This window comes from Micrasema longulum, unplaced genomic scaffold (genome assembly GCF_059751315.1).
Source record: "Micrasema longulum isolate JH-2025_06_02 unplaced genomic scaffold, ASM5975131v1 h1tg002439l, whole genome shotgun sequence".
Lineage (NCBI taxonomy): Eukaryota > Metazoa > Arthropoda > Insecta > Trichoptera > Brachycentridae > Micrasema > Micrasema longulum.
The window spans coordinates 87,782-105,578 of NW_028279584.1; the positions used below are offsets into that span (position 1 = coordinate 87,782).

At 31.2% G+C, this 17,797-nt stretch overlaps 1 protein-coding gene across 1 annotated transcript in view; it reads right to left on the reverse strand.

Moving 5' to 3' along the window:
* The window catches only part of LOC148272203 (zwei Ig domain protein zig-8-like), a 157,939-nt gene that overhangs the window by 10,820 nt on the left and 129,322 nt on the right, over window positions 1-17,797 (reverse strand). The window contains exons 3-5 of the mRNA XM_088240374.1: window positions 15,619-15,959; window positions 13,988-14,089; window positions 7,723-7,831 (exon numbers count right to left, since the gene is read on the reverse strand). Of these exons, the coding sequence (XP_088096500.1) occupies window positions 7,723-7,831; window positions 13,988-14,089; window positions 15,619-15,959 (552 nt within the window). The remainder of the gene's footprint in view (window positions 1-7,722; window positions 7,832-13,987; window positions 14,090-15,618; window positions 15,960-17,797) is intronic.

Here is a 17,797-nt window from a genome sequence, read left to right on the forward strand (position 1 = left end):
TGTCTGTATATGTCTGTTACTTATATATCTGTATTCTAAATTAGTATTTTTCTAACTTTTTCTGATTTTAAGATTATTTTAATATAACTATGTATATAAAAAAATATACTCCTTTTCTCCACTACAATATATGTGTGTATTATTATGAATCCCTATATATTTTATACTAATATGTAATGATTTTTTTTTTCTTTCTCTTATTAATTCATTTTTATTTTTGCTCTTTTTTGTGTAGAATGCATGTCTGTCTTCATATTTAAAAATGCACTTCTGTTCTTTCCACTTTTATACTAATATGTAAAGATGATATGTTTGATATTTATCTTTTTCTTCTAAAAATCATTTATATTTTTTTTTGCTACTGCTGTGTAAAAAAAATGTCTGTCTTTTTTTGTATAAATGTATGTAAAAGCATGTAAAGGCGTTTAAATAAATACATGAATGAATAAATAAATAAATGTCACATGCGGAGTAATTTTAAAAAAATACTGAACTTAATAAAATTGTGGTGCTGATAATACGATACATACAAACCTTATTTTATTTTTGGGTTGGTTTGATAGTATATAAACAAATAAAAAAATATATAAAAACACTGAATTTCCTCATTTTGCGTGTGAATTAGAACCAGAACCCTGGACGAGTGTTTTCGACTCTATGGCTGCTCTCAGGTAAAAATCCTGAACAAGGAAATTGAGTGGAGATAAGTCCGCATATTAATGTAGTGGTTGGCGCGTTCAATTAGCATTCTCGAGGTCCTGGGTTTGCTTACTGGGCGGGTTGACATGAAATATTTGTTTATCAGGTAGTTTTCACTGAAATATTGATTTATTACTGAACTGGGACTTGAAGTGTTTGACTATAATCATTTGCACATTTTATTCTATACTAGCGTCCATGTTGGCGAGCTCATACTGATGAATTAAGCCGCAAAATATTTTTCAGCCCACACTCACTTGTTGCAAAAATTCTTACACATTAATACTAAATGCTCACTCGTACACTCATAACTACTACCCATTCTAGATTACGCTGGTGTTTTCAAGATCGATTTAAGGTATTAGTAGCTCGATAAACTTGAACGACTTCAGAATACATGTCTAAGGTCTAAGGTCTATTTTTGGCCTTGAGAAGTATGACCACATTTCTGACTATCGTAGGCATCTGAAATGGCTCAAAATTAGACAGCGGAGAGACTATTACTTCCTCTTACTTCTGTTTATTTTACTTAATAGTCCTAACGCTCCTATATACCTCCATGAAAATTTTCATCGCTTATCAGTTCATGGTTTATCTCTTCGTTCTAATTCTTAATTCTAAGTTCTTAATTCTCAAAACATCCTCATACCTTTTAGTACCCATCCACAATTTCTCTTTCGTCTCTAACTTAAATAGTGTCCATGCGGCTCGACTGTCGAATTATCTTCCATCCACTATCAGAGACGTTACTACAGTATATCTGTTTAAATCACGTCTAAAGAAACATTTTCATTCATATTTCATTTATAGATTCTCCTCATCGTTTCTTTGAATCCCATAAAATATGTATGTGTGTATTTATGTTTTTCATTTTTGAAAATGTTTTTTTATTATTTTTTTAAAATTAAAAAAATATATTTTTTTTACATCTGAGCAATGTTTTTCAATCTTTATTTTAATTTTTAACTTTTAATTACTTTACAATTTTTTTTCTTAATTTTTAATATTATTTCCTAACAACTTTAAATGAACTTTTTAAATTTAATTTTAATTTTTAAACAAATTCTAACTGTGTAAAATATAAAACTATGTCCCCGTTCTGTATGTTTCCTGAATAAAAGGAAAAAAAATACAATAATCTCCATTCTCTTCCTTAATCTCTCTTCCTTTCCTCTTTCCTCTTTATTCCCTTTTCCAACCGAGTAATAGTATTGATTTAAGGTAATTTAAATACAAATACAATTATTTCTATTTTTTAACATCCTTGGCTTTTTTATTGTAATTTTCTATTGAATATTTTTTGCGACTAGAATTCCTTTTTATTTTATTGGTTAGAGGGAAGAAATTGCCATTGGCAATAAACCCGTCAATGTACAATTAAAATTATGTATAAAAAGTTATGTAAATAAAATAGCGCCAAAGGATCTAGCTCACTCATTTCAAGAGGGCGACTTTCTTATCTTGTCAGGTAACGCATGCGCGTCACCGTACGTATGCCATCTTGATTTCCATCATACACATTAGAAAGTCATCTAGTGAGTGCGTGTCAAGAGTTTTTGCATCGTTTTTGATGTTTTTTGTTAGAAAATCAAAGAAAATTATGGAAAAAAACAAAAAGGAAGTTCCATTGGACAGAAGAGAAAAAGTAAAATGTTGTGGGGCGCCACACAACGTCAAAAAGATAGAATCCAAAGGTGAGTTTTTTCCCTACATTGTTCTTCTCATACTAGGGTGTCACAAGATGTCAATGATTGAAAAAAAATACTTCAATAATATCAAATTAAAACTGTATCTTTGAAATAAATTCGTATTACTTTTAGATATTCGGAGAAACCTAGACTACGAAATTACCCCTGTGGTCATAATACAGGGGCTTTAAAGTGTGTAAATTTAGCACTTGAAGACACAATAGACACGGGCCGGAGGTCCAAGGTTCAAAAGCCACTCTACCCCAACTTGATTTCCATTTTCTAATAGTGAGTTATTGTGTATTTACAACTCGTTAAATATAAGAAAATAATGAAGTTTTTTTTTATTTTGAAAAAAAAAAATTTCCCAAGATGACTTCGTTTTGAAGTTTTCGTTTGAAGTTTTGACTACTGCGAAAAATTCGAAAAGGTAGAGAATTAGAACTGAGACTGAGAATGGCAAAATGACTCATTTATTATGTATGCAGACAACCGGTAGAATCTCATATTAAATTTGGTAATGTGAAGTTCAACCTCTTAGCCCCTGTACTTTCTAACCCCCCCAACACATTCTGCAATATATCACTAAATATTATTAATCTAATATAAGTGCATAGTGATGTTGGCATCCCCTTTAACTGTGCATATAATTCGTATATTTTTTCGTAAATTCTATGTATGCTACGGTGATGGTAATGGTGAAAATGTATTTTAGTATTTACATGTTGGTGTAGTTAGTTTCCTGACGAAGAGACGAGTACGGCTCGAAACATATGATTTATCGAAATAATATGCTATGATTTAGTTTTATACGTACGATATAATGTGAGTGCGTATAAAAAGTAAAATAACGGTTGCCGTTTCACAAATTAAACTGTTTTGTGAAGACGTTTAAAATATAACAGTTTGGCGCAGTTCGGGACTGGGCAGGTGTGGGTGGAATGGAGACGGGCCGGGGAGATTTCATGTGCATTTGTACATATGTTAAATTGGTTTTTCTTTTATTTTTTTTTCTTTTCTTTTCTTTTCATGGTCATGTCGTACCATATATATGTGGTATATTTTTTTTAATAATTAAAAAAGGAATGGCTCACACTCAGACAATGTAGTCTTTGTGGGAATTTTTTCCAATTCATGTTATAGCTTAATTTTAAGATTTATTTTTCTAAAGTGTATTTTTATCATTATATTTCTATGTAAATAATGTATGCATGGAAAAATTTACAAATAAAAACAAAAAAAAAAATGTGTTTCTTCCTTGGGAGATTATAATACGAGTAGGTAAGTATTATGGATAAATATTTGAAGTTAGGCTAAAATGCGGTACGGAGAGAGGCATCGCGTTGAATTTTTAACGCGAAGCGAAATGTTTTTTATGTACTTACTTCTGCGCTTGGTGATATATATGTATTTATTTTTAACAATTAAATTAATTTTTATGAAACTATTTTAGGTGTTTCAGGTGGGTAACTCTTTTAAAATAACTGCAGATACATTTTTTTACCACCTCTATATTGCACATATCGCGGGTTTACAACACCACGTTTTTTTAATTTTTTGTTTATTGAATCGTACAAATATACATATTACAAAAAAATATTAACGTATTCCTAACACTATGTGACCAAGATCCCTGTGTTGAGTTGGGAGACAACATAATGGAAAGTAGAAGCATTCATATTATTAAAGAATACTCTTTTTTTTTTTTTACAAAATCACTGATTTTAATACATCTTGACAACACGCTTAACAGTTAATAAATCTATGCAATATCTCGCAGTAGTCTCCTGCAATGGTCTGTTCCGTTAGACCAGTGGTCGGAAAAACGCGGCTTGCGAGCCGCATGTGGCTCTTAAGCCACTCGAGTGTGGCTCACACAGCCTAAAATTAACTTTTCGCGTATATTGTCAACGGCTCTATTGAAGAACTTTTAAGATTATTGCCACTGTAAAATGAAACAATTGTCAGTGTGTAATAAGTTTATGTTCCTTTAATTATGTTTATTTTATTATAATATCAAAATTTTGAATTGGTCAACTATATTATAAAAATCCTTCTCTTCCACTCCTTCACTCTATTTCCTCATCCCTTGACCTTCTTACGAGCCTTTTTTTTTCTCATATATTTTAAACTAAATTTACATACTCATGTTTCACTGCTGCACTTGAATGTAATTTCTAAAATATGTAAAAGCCCATTGGGCGTGTAAATTAATAAATAAATAAATAAATAATATATTATTTTTCTCTTTACTGTGTTACATGTTCTCTCATTATATTTGTGAAAAACTTTAACTGGATGTATGAACTATTTTTCATATTTTGTATTCTTATAAAACAACTGTTGTTTTTTCTTAATAAATAAAAAAAAAAGGTCAAACACGTGGCTAATATATTGCAAATGCTGTCATTAAATGCACAGAGAAACATCACCGTAAACTCGATAAAATTGTTTAAATTTTAACAAATGGGCCAAAAAGTATTACTGGAGTGAGAAAAGGTTTTGTTTCTATTTCAAAGGCAAAAATTTATCACGAGATACTTATTTACCATTGCATCATTCATCAAGAAGCGCTTTGTGCCTAAGCATTAATTATCGTCATTATTTCTAGAAATAAATGGAATGATTTGCAATTGGTGATAAAGATTTATCAACATAATATTGTACAAATGCTTAATCTCCGTATCATAGCCAATTTTTTTTCTTCTTAAAACGGAGAGTGAATACGCAAATCTTCTGCTACAGATTCCTCAAACTTCTGGATCGTAAATCTCTTACATATTTTGACTTGTATGAAGACTCTTCTTCTTTTCATAGTTTAACTATCCTTACTAAACGTAAAAGCATTTCGGATCTGTATTTCCTCTTCAAAATTTTAAACAATTTTATTGATAGTCCATATCTTTTGAAGCGTATTACAATCAATTGTCCCGTAAAGTCAACACAACGAGTTCATTTTTTTTATAATTCCTTTAAATATGTTTATTTTATTATTTCAAAATTTCGAATTGGTCAACTATATTATGAAAATCCCTCTCCTCCACTCCTCCACTATATTTTCTCATCCCTTAACCTGCTTACGAGCTCTTTTTTTTCTCATATTCTATAATATATTATTTTTCTCTTTACTGTGTAACATGTTCTCTCATTATATTTGTGAAAAACTTTAACTGGATGTATGTAATATTTTTTATATTTTGTATTTTTATAAAACAACTGTTGTTTTTCCTTAATAAATAAAAAGACAATAAAATAAAATAAAATAATAAGGTCTGTTTGTTTGGCTATCAAGAGGAAATGTTTCAAAACGAAAATAAATTAGGCTTTCAAAAGAGTTCTTAATTGTTGTACTGCTAATCTTTGGCTCTTCTGACTAATGAGTTTGCCGACCACTCCTTTAAACAAAACTTAAACTTGTATGTTTCTCTTGAAAGTGGCATTCGTTTTAGAGAACTTAATATGATCATCCAGGACATTGTCCTGGGGCCCTAGAAGAGAAAAGCCCCAGAGGGAAAGTCGTACGTGTTTTATTATTTATTTATAGAAAATATAATTATCTAAAGAACATGTTCATTCGATGTGAATCAATGCATTACCAGTGAGTGTTAATGGTTAGGAAATGTCTGCCCGTGGTTTCCTTTCACTCCGTCATTAACCTTTTGCTCCCTGACGGTACAAGTTTATTCGTCCTCGTTTAAAATAACTTATATATCTCTTATATGATAAAACTGATCACAGTTGGTACATATTTGGACGTTTTTAGGTAGTTTCAGCTATTTTGAAGTAATTACTTACAAAACAACTCCAATAGATCAGTTTTGCATCGAGATGTCACCCGTTTGGTAATATAAAATAACTACTACTTTACAAACTTCAATATTATGATTACAAGTAAGTTAATTTTTTTGTTACATTTTTGTTTTTTTTAATTGTACATTGGCCGTAAGGCAATTTCGTCCAACCAACCAATAATTTATTTATTTACTTAATGCACAAATACACAATTTTATCATAAAGCATAATTGTATTTTTTTATGTCCCGACTTGTTAGAAAATTCCATGTTAAGTCGGGACTCTTCTGTATATAAATCAAAAACACTTATTAACAACAATATTTTGAGTTTGTCCAAATTTTTGTAGACAAGGACTGGATTTAACTCCCTGGGGAGCTGTTTATATTAAAATATTACAACAGAGATGAAGAACATGCTCCCCAGGGAGTTAAATCCAGTCCTTGTCTACAAAAATTTGGACAAACTCAAAATATTGTTGATAAATTACCTGGTCCATGAAGAAGTATAGAAATTGAAAAAATAATATTTTCAGGCGTTGCCTAGTTTGTAGGTGAAATAATTCAATTAGATGAATCTCACCCGCATAAATAAAGGTTTCAGCTCTTTAACTTCACAAACATCAACAGATGAAAGAATTGAAGAATTATGGATGTTCAAATATAGGCAGAATGGTGAATGTTGCACAGTGTGTAAAGTGGCCACTTAAACCAGCCATTGACAGGTCATAAGCCCTGTAGATGCCTAGACTTACTTATTAACATATTAAACAGTTTACAAAATATTCAAAACAATATAATAATAGAAAAATATAAATAGTAAAAATTTATACATGTCAAAAACTGGAATGCATAATATGAAAGTTTTATTTTCATAATTCAACTGCAAAACATATTCAATAGAAAATAAAAATAAAAAAAGCTAAAGATATTAAAAAATATAAGAAACTGTATTTGTGCATAAATTACCTTAAATCAATACTATTACTCGAGGTAAAAGGAATAAAGTGGAAAGAGGAAAGGAGGATAGATAAAAGGAGAGAAAAAAAGGTATTTCTTGAGAATTATAATGTCAATTAATGACAAGGTTGACATGAAATATTTATTTCAAAAAACGTGTTTTTGCACTAGAATATTTCATAGTCCCTAGACTGGCACCTGAAGCGTAAGACTGATTATTTTACGTTCATGTAACAAAAATGATTTAGATTTGCTGCGATTGGTGTTCCAATGCAGTGCCCAATGCATCATTAGGTACGGACAGGGAATGGTGATGAATATTAATTCAGTTGAAATTTTACTGTTAATATAACTACTTTTTTGCATTGCACTGTACAAATTTGTCCCAATTTTTTTTTGTATACATGGAGTTAAAAAAAAAGAAAGAGAAGTACATGTAATCGGTTTCAAGTGACATAATTTCAAATAAAAAGTTTGAAAATTCTACTAAATCTATGTTCAGAAATCAAAGGGTTAATTTGATAAGAGGTTAGGGTTGAATACAGCATGCAAAACTTCATTCTGTCTGTCGCTCTAAATACTCACCTACAATGACCAGCTTGACGTACAAACTAGTAGGGGGATGAGTGGGAACCTGACACTCGTACATCCCTGCATCGACGGGGGCTGTAAACCTTATATGGAGCGCCCAGTCCTGCAAAATAACATCGGACAATATTTAAAACCGTAGAATTATAATATACCAGTGTCCAAAAATTACTAAATGCCCGCCCTGTGCTCGACATGGCGTGAAGTGGCCGCGTAATATTGCCAAACCGCGAATAATATATTCATCAGCCCTGTAAATGCCTCGACTTCCATATTCCCTTTTCTTAAATGTTCTCTCCATCCCTGTTGTAATTTTTTAATATGTTGATAGGCTCAAAATAGTTTTTTTATCAAAAATGATTTGTTTTACAACAATTAGGTATAATACTTCTTTTTTTTTGGAAAATAAATGATAAATAAGGAACTTCTAGAGATGACGCCGATGCATGAAAGATGGTGGGGATACATAACAAAGGGCGGGGGGGACCCGTAGGAAATCAGTGGGTGCATGGCTTACTATCTTACTTCTGCCGTCAATCAGTTAGTATCTATGAACGCATGTTTAAATATGCTTCTCTGTGGTTAAAAAAGAAAAAAAATTAAATCAAATCTTTAAAAAAAATATTTATTTTTTTATATGTTAAAAAGAAGACTTCTTCCTTTCATAATGTTTTTTAACAAAAATCAAATAAGCATATAAAAAAAATATAAAAAGTGTTTTTCAATAAGCACGGGTAGATTTTGACGGCCCGTGGCGGCCATTTTGTTTTGATGCTATCGGTCAAATATTTTTTTTATTATTAAGTTACATATGCCAAATCACCATGGCAAGTGGCATAATTGAACAGCACGTTCAGATGATAAAATTTTATTATGAAAATGAGTGTTCGTTAGTGCAAACGTTGTGCGCATTGCACCCATTTTACGGTAGACGCGGTGGCCTTTCACAGTCAACTCTTAAACGTTTGGTGGCCAAATTTAAGACGACCGGTTTAGTAATCAATCAGCCAACATCCGTACATTCAAGTAACGCAAGATCGGCCGAGAACATCACCGCTGTCCGTGAAAGTGTACAGCAGAACTCGAGGCAGTCGACTCCTCGCCGAAAAACTCGGCCTTTCGCAGACTTCAACTTGGCGAATATTGCGTCGGGACCTAAGCCTACACTCGTACAAGATTCTATTAGCCCAGGAGCTTAAAGTTCATGACTATAAACAACGCCGTTTGTTCGCTGACTGGGCTTCGAATCGTTTGGAAGACGACCCCAATTTTTGCCGAAAAATCATTTTTAGCGACAAAGCGCATTTTTGGGTGAATGCCTGTGTTAACAAGCAAAATAGCCATACATGAAACGACACCAGCCCACGCAAGGTTTGCCAGGTGATAATGCATCCTCAAAAAGTTACCGTTTGGTGTGGGTTTTGGGCCGGCGGCGTCATTGGTCCGTACTTTTTTTAAAACGACGTTGGTGAGGTGGTCACCGTCAACGACGAGCGCTACAGAACGCTGATAACCAATATCTTATGAGTAAAATTGAACCAAATAGACCTAGACGATATGTGGTTCCAGTAGGACGGGGCTACGTGCCACACAGCGGATGCCACGATTGACATTCTGCATGAACGATTTGAGGGTAAGGTTATCTCTCGCAGGGGTGATCTAAATTGGCTACCAAGGTCATGCAATTTGACCCCTCTAGACTTTTTCTTGTGAGTTTTCTTGAAGTCACAAGTCTATGCAAATAAACCACAATCGACCGATGCCTTTAGGGTGAACATAACACAGGCCATCGCTCAAATTCAGCCGGATCTACGCGGAAAACTCATTGAAAATTGGACTACTCGGATCCGTACCACCGTAAGAAACCGAGGCGGGCATTTAAACGATGCCATATTTCACCTTTAATGTCATATATGGGCGTTTCAAATTAAAAAGTTATTTTGTTAATACCTCACACACAACTTGTTTTATTTTATTTCAACATCTACCCGCCCTTATTAAAAAACCCTTTGTATATACCAGCCCACTATCAAAAGACCTATTAGGCATCCCGTATATCAGGGAAAATACAACCCATCCCAAAGTCACGACTCACCATAGACTATGGAGGTGAGAGGGCACCCTCGAAACTCCATTACGCCTTTTTGAGATATATATATATATTTATATGTATATATATACTCGTTTATGCTTCTGTACGTACCGAGTGATAATTAAAATTTTATTTATGTATTTATTTTAACACTTTATATACATATACAGCTAACAAACATATGCACATTGCCTTAAAACAATTTTTTCTTACCTACCGAAACTATTTTATTTGAGAAAATCAGTAGTACATGAACATATTGTTAGTATATTAATATTTTTTTAAAGAACAAACTACCGAGAAAAATATATCTTTTGAAAAAATAAGAATTGATTAAATATCTACACTATACTATGAAGAGAGGATTGAGGTAAAGAAGGAAAAAATCGAGGAAAAAAGAAAAACTTCAATATTCAGGAGGTCTCATTTCACACGTGATTTATATGTAAATAAAAATAGGGCGTCTCTGACATAAGTGGGTGGATTATTCCATAATCGAGCAGCTACTTCTGTGAAAGAAGAGGCAAAAAACTTCATTTTACTCGGCCATTAAGTCATTATAATTGCTTTCCCGATATTTCCTTTGTGACTGTCAACATAACTGTCTGTAATGTCACGCGTAATTAGAACATCAATAATAAGAGCAACAATTGAAAACAATAATTTAATTAAGATCAACGCCTTGATTTCTACAAGGGCGTAAATTAATTCCACAATCATGATAATAGAGTCACGTTCTAAATTGATTAATCAGACGGCCTTGTATAAATTAATTAACATAAACAGCTTGAATCTTTCATGAAATCTGGCACACTTTTGTTTCGCTTAGTACGATATTTAACTAGGGGCCAAAGTTTCAACCCTGTGGTTTACCACGGCGGATATAAGAGCTTCCCATATTGAAACTTATTCAATTCTTTTTCAAATAATTAATTTTCTAATATATTTATATTTTGTTCTAATCTATCTGAACACATTTCTTAAGCAGTTCTGAGATTTCTAATCATGCTTCACTAACTCAATGCATATGCTAACTTTGCGGTGTCAAGTAGTATAATTAAAATATGATTTTGCAAAATTTAGAAACGGTTTTGAATTACGCTATTATTTAAGTAGGTAGATTTTTATGTAAAGTTTATTTTAACATCGACAACTCATTTTCCGTTTTGGGTGGAGATTTCTTATTTTGCTTTTTATACCCTCATTTAAATTTATGTGTTTTATATTATGTTCCTAGCTATAATTTATAAAAGTCGGTATCTAAATAATATACGCATAAACGCATAATATGTGGTGAGTTACGTCACCAATTACCCAGGTTTGAGAAAAGTCACATTTAATTTGTGTGTTCTCACCGGGAATCGAACCCGGACTCTGTTTATTTGTACAGTTTTTTTCACGGTTTTGAAAACAATAAATTGCGATATTTATATTGAATTAAAGCAAAGCTAAAAATAAAACAACGCACATATAAAATACAAGTTTCCGATGTATTTATAAAAATTCTTCACAGTTAATTTAAAAAAAAAACGTTAACGGTGACTAGTTTTCTGAAATAATTCAATAACCTTTCAATACAGTCGATTATACGATTTCGCATTGTAATGGTCACTGTATACCTAGTAAGTTCATGTTCTCCCTTCCTCCCTTCTCCACTTTTACAACGTTTTTTTCAACTAGTCAAACATGGAAAAAAATATAATCAGTGCACGTTAGTATTAGCTACTAATAGCATGTGTCCTATCAGCACGTTGGTTTTATATTTGTGTGCAACTTCTACACTATGGTGAAGGTGTAAAGTAAGATTCGCATGTTAGTGTAATTTGTGTCCTGACGAAGAGACGGGTATCTACGTCCAGTTAGTGGTTATATCATTAACGAACATTTAATTAAAATATTTTGTTTATATTGATTTGAGGTCCGTGATGCAAAATATGTATTTTTTAAAAATGAACGTGAAACTTCTCGGTCCTTTGCAAAATGGAGTGAAAAACGCTATTATTATAGAAGCACTCAAGTGTAAAAATCTGTTTTAATTTCACAAATGAATTTCCCTTAGGGGTAAATAAGTTCAAGATTAAGGCTAAGAAGGAAAATATTCGTATCTACTATTGAGAGAGAATTAAAATATCTTTGAAATGCGTTTATCGTATTTACATGCTTAACAAAGCATTCTGAATTCAATAGGGATTTGAAATAATCCAAAACACGTCCATGATAAAACGAAAATGGCTTTGCAGCTGACCGGCTAAACGACGTACAGAAAATGGTTAAAAATGGAAATATGAGAGAAACTAAGAGAGAAAAATAAGATATGAATAACAACCAAATACTAATAATACGCATGTGGCTTAAAGAGTCACCCATATCGAGATTTTTTTTATTTAAATTTATTTATTTATTTATCATCATATTATATTACATACAAAAAATTATGATTTATACAAGGTTGCTTATTGTTTATTCTGCAGGGTTATTTACCTCGTTCTAAGACAGTCAAAAAAATATTTAACAGAAACAGTGATGAATATAAACAGTTATAAAAATAGTGATAAAAAATAAAGTAAAAACATAGTAAGAATGTAGTAAAAAAATGAAGCAAAAATATAGTAAAAAGAAAGTAATATATGTAGTGAAAACATAGTAAAAATGTAGTGAAATAGATAGAAAAAAATATCTAAAATATATAAATATGTAAATTAAAATATTTTAAAACTCGAAAAATGCGAAATAAAAACAGAATACATAGGAAAAAACATAGTTAAAGTCATAGTAAAAAAATAAATGTATGTGTAAAGCAAAAAGCATGTTTAAAAAACAAAGCAAAATACCGAGTAGAAAGAGAAAAATAAACATATTAAAAAATAAAGTAAAAGAAGTAATAAAATAAAATGTGTAAACAAAACTAAGAGGATCTTAAAACAGAGCAAACCGAAATAGTCCGTTTAGCTAGGGTTTCCTAAGACAGCGGTGCCCGCATCTTAACGGCCGTAGTGAACGGTGATGCGGTGGACAGCCGTCGTAACGTCGACTAGAGAGTGGTTTCCTAGGGAAACAGAGTTAAATGGTGTTGATAACACCGTTTTCCTAGGAAACCACACTCTAGTCACTGTTACGACGGCTGTCCACTGCATCACCGTTCACTACGGCCGTTAAAATACGGGCACCGCTGTCCTAGGAAACCCTAGCTTTACACATTTGTTGTTGAACTAAAAACTAAACCAAAAATTTAGAACGCTTTAGTTCTACGCATTAAAGATAAAGGGCTTATCTAGATAACTATTTCTTTAAAATAACAATATTTTATGAATAAGACTCGAAGTTAAATTAAATTATATTTTAATTTTAAATATTTTTGGTTATTAGCTTTACTTATTTTTTATCTTTCAAAATTTATCTAAAACGAAGACCTTTTATCAATATGTAAAATTTCTACGCCCATTTCTTTATGAAATTGCCAGAATTCCTTTTCGGAAAATTGCGAATCATCCAGGATACGAAAACCACATTCATTCTTTTTTTCTTTTCTTTCAACATTTTAGAATATAAATAGAAACGCGAGTGAATCTAAGTTAGAATAAATCCTGATGATAAAGTAACAACCTTGGAACCGGTCAACGTCAAACTAAAAATCAAAGTGTTTTATACAAATATATAAACAAATAAATGTAAAATTTATGACCGTAAAGTGAAAAATATCTTTAATATCAAAAATAAATAAACACTTTACGCAACTCAGAAAGAACTCGTTCACAAACATAATTTTATTCTTTATATGCTCAAACACAATAATTGTATAAAAAATTAATTTAAATTATGAATGTACACCAAAAATAAATTTAATAGGAGATCGAGTGTTAAACCCTGCGGTATGCCACTACGTAAGTTATTTTATTTTATTTATATGATTTTTTTACACTAATTCCCCAAAGACACATACTTAAACACAAAATTTTTAGATATTTGTTGCTTCAATTCAACATGTTTAACATATATTATCTTAATTAATAAATATAATTACTCTTACAATTAAGTTGTAAACGTGTACTTGTAGAATATTCCATATTCTCGATACGTGCGGGCCAGAGGTGTATGGTATATATTGGTATCGATTTTCTTAAAAACAAAGGCAGTTTGAATAAAAGATAAATGTACATCAACGAAACCAACCTTTGGATGTTTCCCATGAGCAGTAAAAAATCTTGGATCAGCACTATATGTGACAAAACCCACAGTCAATAGCGAGTGATTTTTTTTTCTTATCCACGTGACCTGAAAAAATAAAATAAAAGTCTAAAGATACCTAATTGGAGCCTGGAATTATAGTTCGAGAGGCGGGGCATGAAGAAAAATTATAATTATCCTTCAACATAAAATGGATGCACCGTTTTCAGAGAGTGAATAAATGCATCAAAATGAGGCAAAAGCTTCTGCATAATCGTATTCAATTTCATGTTTTTACTTAGAAATTACGGCATGAGTATATCCTATCGACCATAGCTCTTTGTATTATGAAACGGATATAATGGATTTCAATTGCATGCACAGTTGGCTATCATGATTAATTAAAGCGATTCACTCTGTAGAACTCCATATTAATCGATGGAACAAAGCAGATTACATAATTCATGAAGAAAATGAAGAGCGGTCTCTGATTTAACTATTGATTTCTTGTGAGAGAACGCCATACAATACAGATAAAATAATATATTGATGATGCTCGTCAAAGGAAGTACAAATGTTTTAAACAGCTTTTGAACTTAAAAAGTACATTAAGATAAATTTAAATCAAAGTAAAAGTTTAATATCAGGACAAAAAACTTTGGAATATTACTGATGATGATCAGTAAAAATGATCGTGTTTTGTTTTATCAAAACTAAAATACTGATGTTAAAAATCAATTTATTTTAACAGAACATCAGAAGTAGAAATCTCTTTATAATAGTAACAAATGATTCAAGTAATTTTAAAGCCTCAAACGTCAGTGATTTGTTGAAATATCTTTGAGACTTTTATTCGAATGACTGAGGTATAAATAAATTAAATCGTAAATTTATTTTGAACAGAAACCCGAATGTTGTTTTAAGTATTTGAATCAATTTATATTTCGGACAATTTAAATAACAAATAAAAATGAAATTTAGAAAGTTTACTGTGCCTTTAATAAAAAAAGAAGAAAAACAATTCAATTAACAATATCTTAATAAAGTTTTGAAGAATCCTGCATTGAGAATTTAATTTAGACAATGTATAATAAGACAAAACCTCTGTACCTATGGAGAATTTTATTTTTTTAACAAAATTTTTGTACATAACGTTAACGTACAATTAATTGTACATTGGCGGGCTTATTGCCAAATGGCAATTTCTTTCAACCAACCAATAAAGTAAAACATATAAAAACGTTCATAAATCCACCTGGTCCATGAAGAAATATAGAAATAGAAAAAAATAAATTTCAGGCGTTGCCTAGTATGCTAGTGAAATAATTCAATTAGATGAATCTCACTCGCATAAATAAAGGTTTCAGCTCTTTTACTTCACAAACATCAACAGACGAAATAATTGAAGTAATATAGATGTTCAAATATGGGCAGAATGGTGAATGTTACACAGTGTGTAAAGTGGCCACCTATACCAGCCAATGACAGGTCATAAACCCTGTAGATGCCTAGACATCTATATTGGCTTCTTGAAAATCAAAGTTGACTGTTAGTTTCTATAAAATAAATAAATTAAGAACTTATTCAAGATTATGTAAAAAAACACTTTTAGAAGTAAAAAAATAAAAAATATTCACCGTATTCTCTGCAATATCGTTGACTTCACAATGTAGTACTGCTGTAGTTCCAGTCTGTACCAAAACAGTGGTACAGTTTGGACTTGAAAATATCCCTGCACTATTTTTTGTACTTGTCTTATTTTTTTTATACCCTTTGTTGTGCGTCACCTGGACCTGGTTTTTTGATCCATCAATGATATCGAGTTTACTTTGAGTCTTTTTTGATCTCTCGATGTCCTGTTGGGAGAATGTTGGTACTACGGTGAAGTCATCAACTGTTTGGTCTGGAAGAGCCAATGAAGGAAGAGGAGGAATCTTTGTTTCTGGACCATGTCGATGCGATCTCGCCCATCTTTGGACTGAAAAAAAAAACACTCTTATATTATTGAATTTTTAAAAATAATTTCAATTTGGCTAAAGATTACACAGGTCAAATATTTATTAATGATACAGTTTTTGCAATATACGGAGATTGTTTGTTTCGTTAGGAATTTCCTGTTTTATGACAGGACCTTTTTTGTAATCTTCCTGGGAATCGAGTTCTGGACCTCAAGTTTTATTGGGCGAATATGCCAATTTTTACACTACAAGGCGGACTTTTATTTATTTTTTTGTTTTCAGGATTCTATTACAGACACGAAACTGTATTTTTGATACACCTGGACACATTCTCGCTCAGAACAAAGGTTTAGACCTTCTATTATCAAAGATGTTCTAAATCTTTGTTGGAATATATGTGGAATAATAATAGACAATCTTTTTTGACCCACACCCACGACCTTTGCTAAACTTAATTAAAAAGTTGGCAATTTAAATATTTGCATAATAAAATTAAACCTTGCAGTGTAATGAGAAAATATATCTTCAAATTTATTAAAAAATTCATGTCGTTGACGAAAAAAGTGCTTTACAAGCATTAAGATATAATATATAGAGATAACATTCCATACAAATCCGAGCTAAAAATTCATCCCCAAAGGATAGGGATAGACCAGCGGAGATAGTAAGTATCGTCACGTTGACTTTGACAAACAAAACAAGTAGTACAGTAACTTACAGACTGTTTACATTGGTTTATTATAAGTTTTATTTAGTACGTCACTCCCTTCCGCATACGCGTCACCTTTGTTTGTTGGTTCGCTTGACGCCTAACTAACTGAAGAAGACGGAGACAGTAGATAACTCACGAATTGTAACATATTAACAAGACGTTATTTGACATTAAAATAGCTATTTTAAACAAATATTGATTAAAATAGAAACATTACTTTCCGGCGAAAGGTTATAACATCGCTTTTCCACATCAATTTGTGCAGTATCTTAGCGTACATACATGCATTTTAGTGATTTCGAGGAGAAGGGTAGCTGGTGAACGCTCGCAATAGACTAAAGTCCGTTCGATCAAACATAAACCAATTGGCCGCAGGTTGAGGGAACATATTTCAAACGCTTACGTTTACTTTAGTTATATACAAAGCAATACAATGTAATTGCTCCAAAAATATTTAATGATTTATTGCCAAATATGAAAGACTCAAAATGTAAAACAAATTTTAAAATAAAAATAACTGCAAATATAAATAGTGTAGTGAGAGATTTAAAAAAAAATAATTTTGTTTTATTATATATTATACCATATTATTTATGTTTAAGTAACATGTATTCTTGGCACATATGTGTACTTTAAATTTGTATAATAATGATTTTTAATTTCTTATATTTGATTAGCTACGCATTTACAATTAAGAAGTTTTAGTTTTTCTTTTTTATGTTATTGTTTTATTAGTATAGAACTTATGCTCTAAAGATAAAAAATCTCCATCTTAGAACAGGCTGTGCCATGTTAGATGGAAACTATCATAAACAGAGCACACTCCGTTTTCATTTTACATTAATTGGTTTTATATAGATTCCCTGTTATTAAGTATGTATATTAATTTATTGAAATAAATTTATAAATAAAAAAAAATACCTCAATGCTTTGAAGACGTAATATTAAAGGATTGACATATCATTTCGTATATTTGAGTTGTACCCTGGAAATTCTTGTTAGTAAAAAACTAATGATAGGGAAAAAAAAAAACATAAAGCCTGTTATTATAACCTATTTAAATTTTTAACACTAATATTTAATACTTGTAATATTCATTAATATAAGTAGAAAATCTAAATAAGGGATTTCCTAGAATTATTTTTT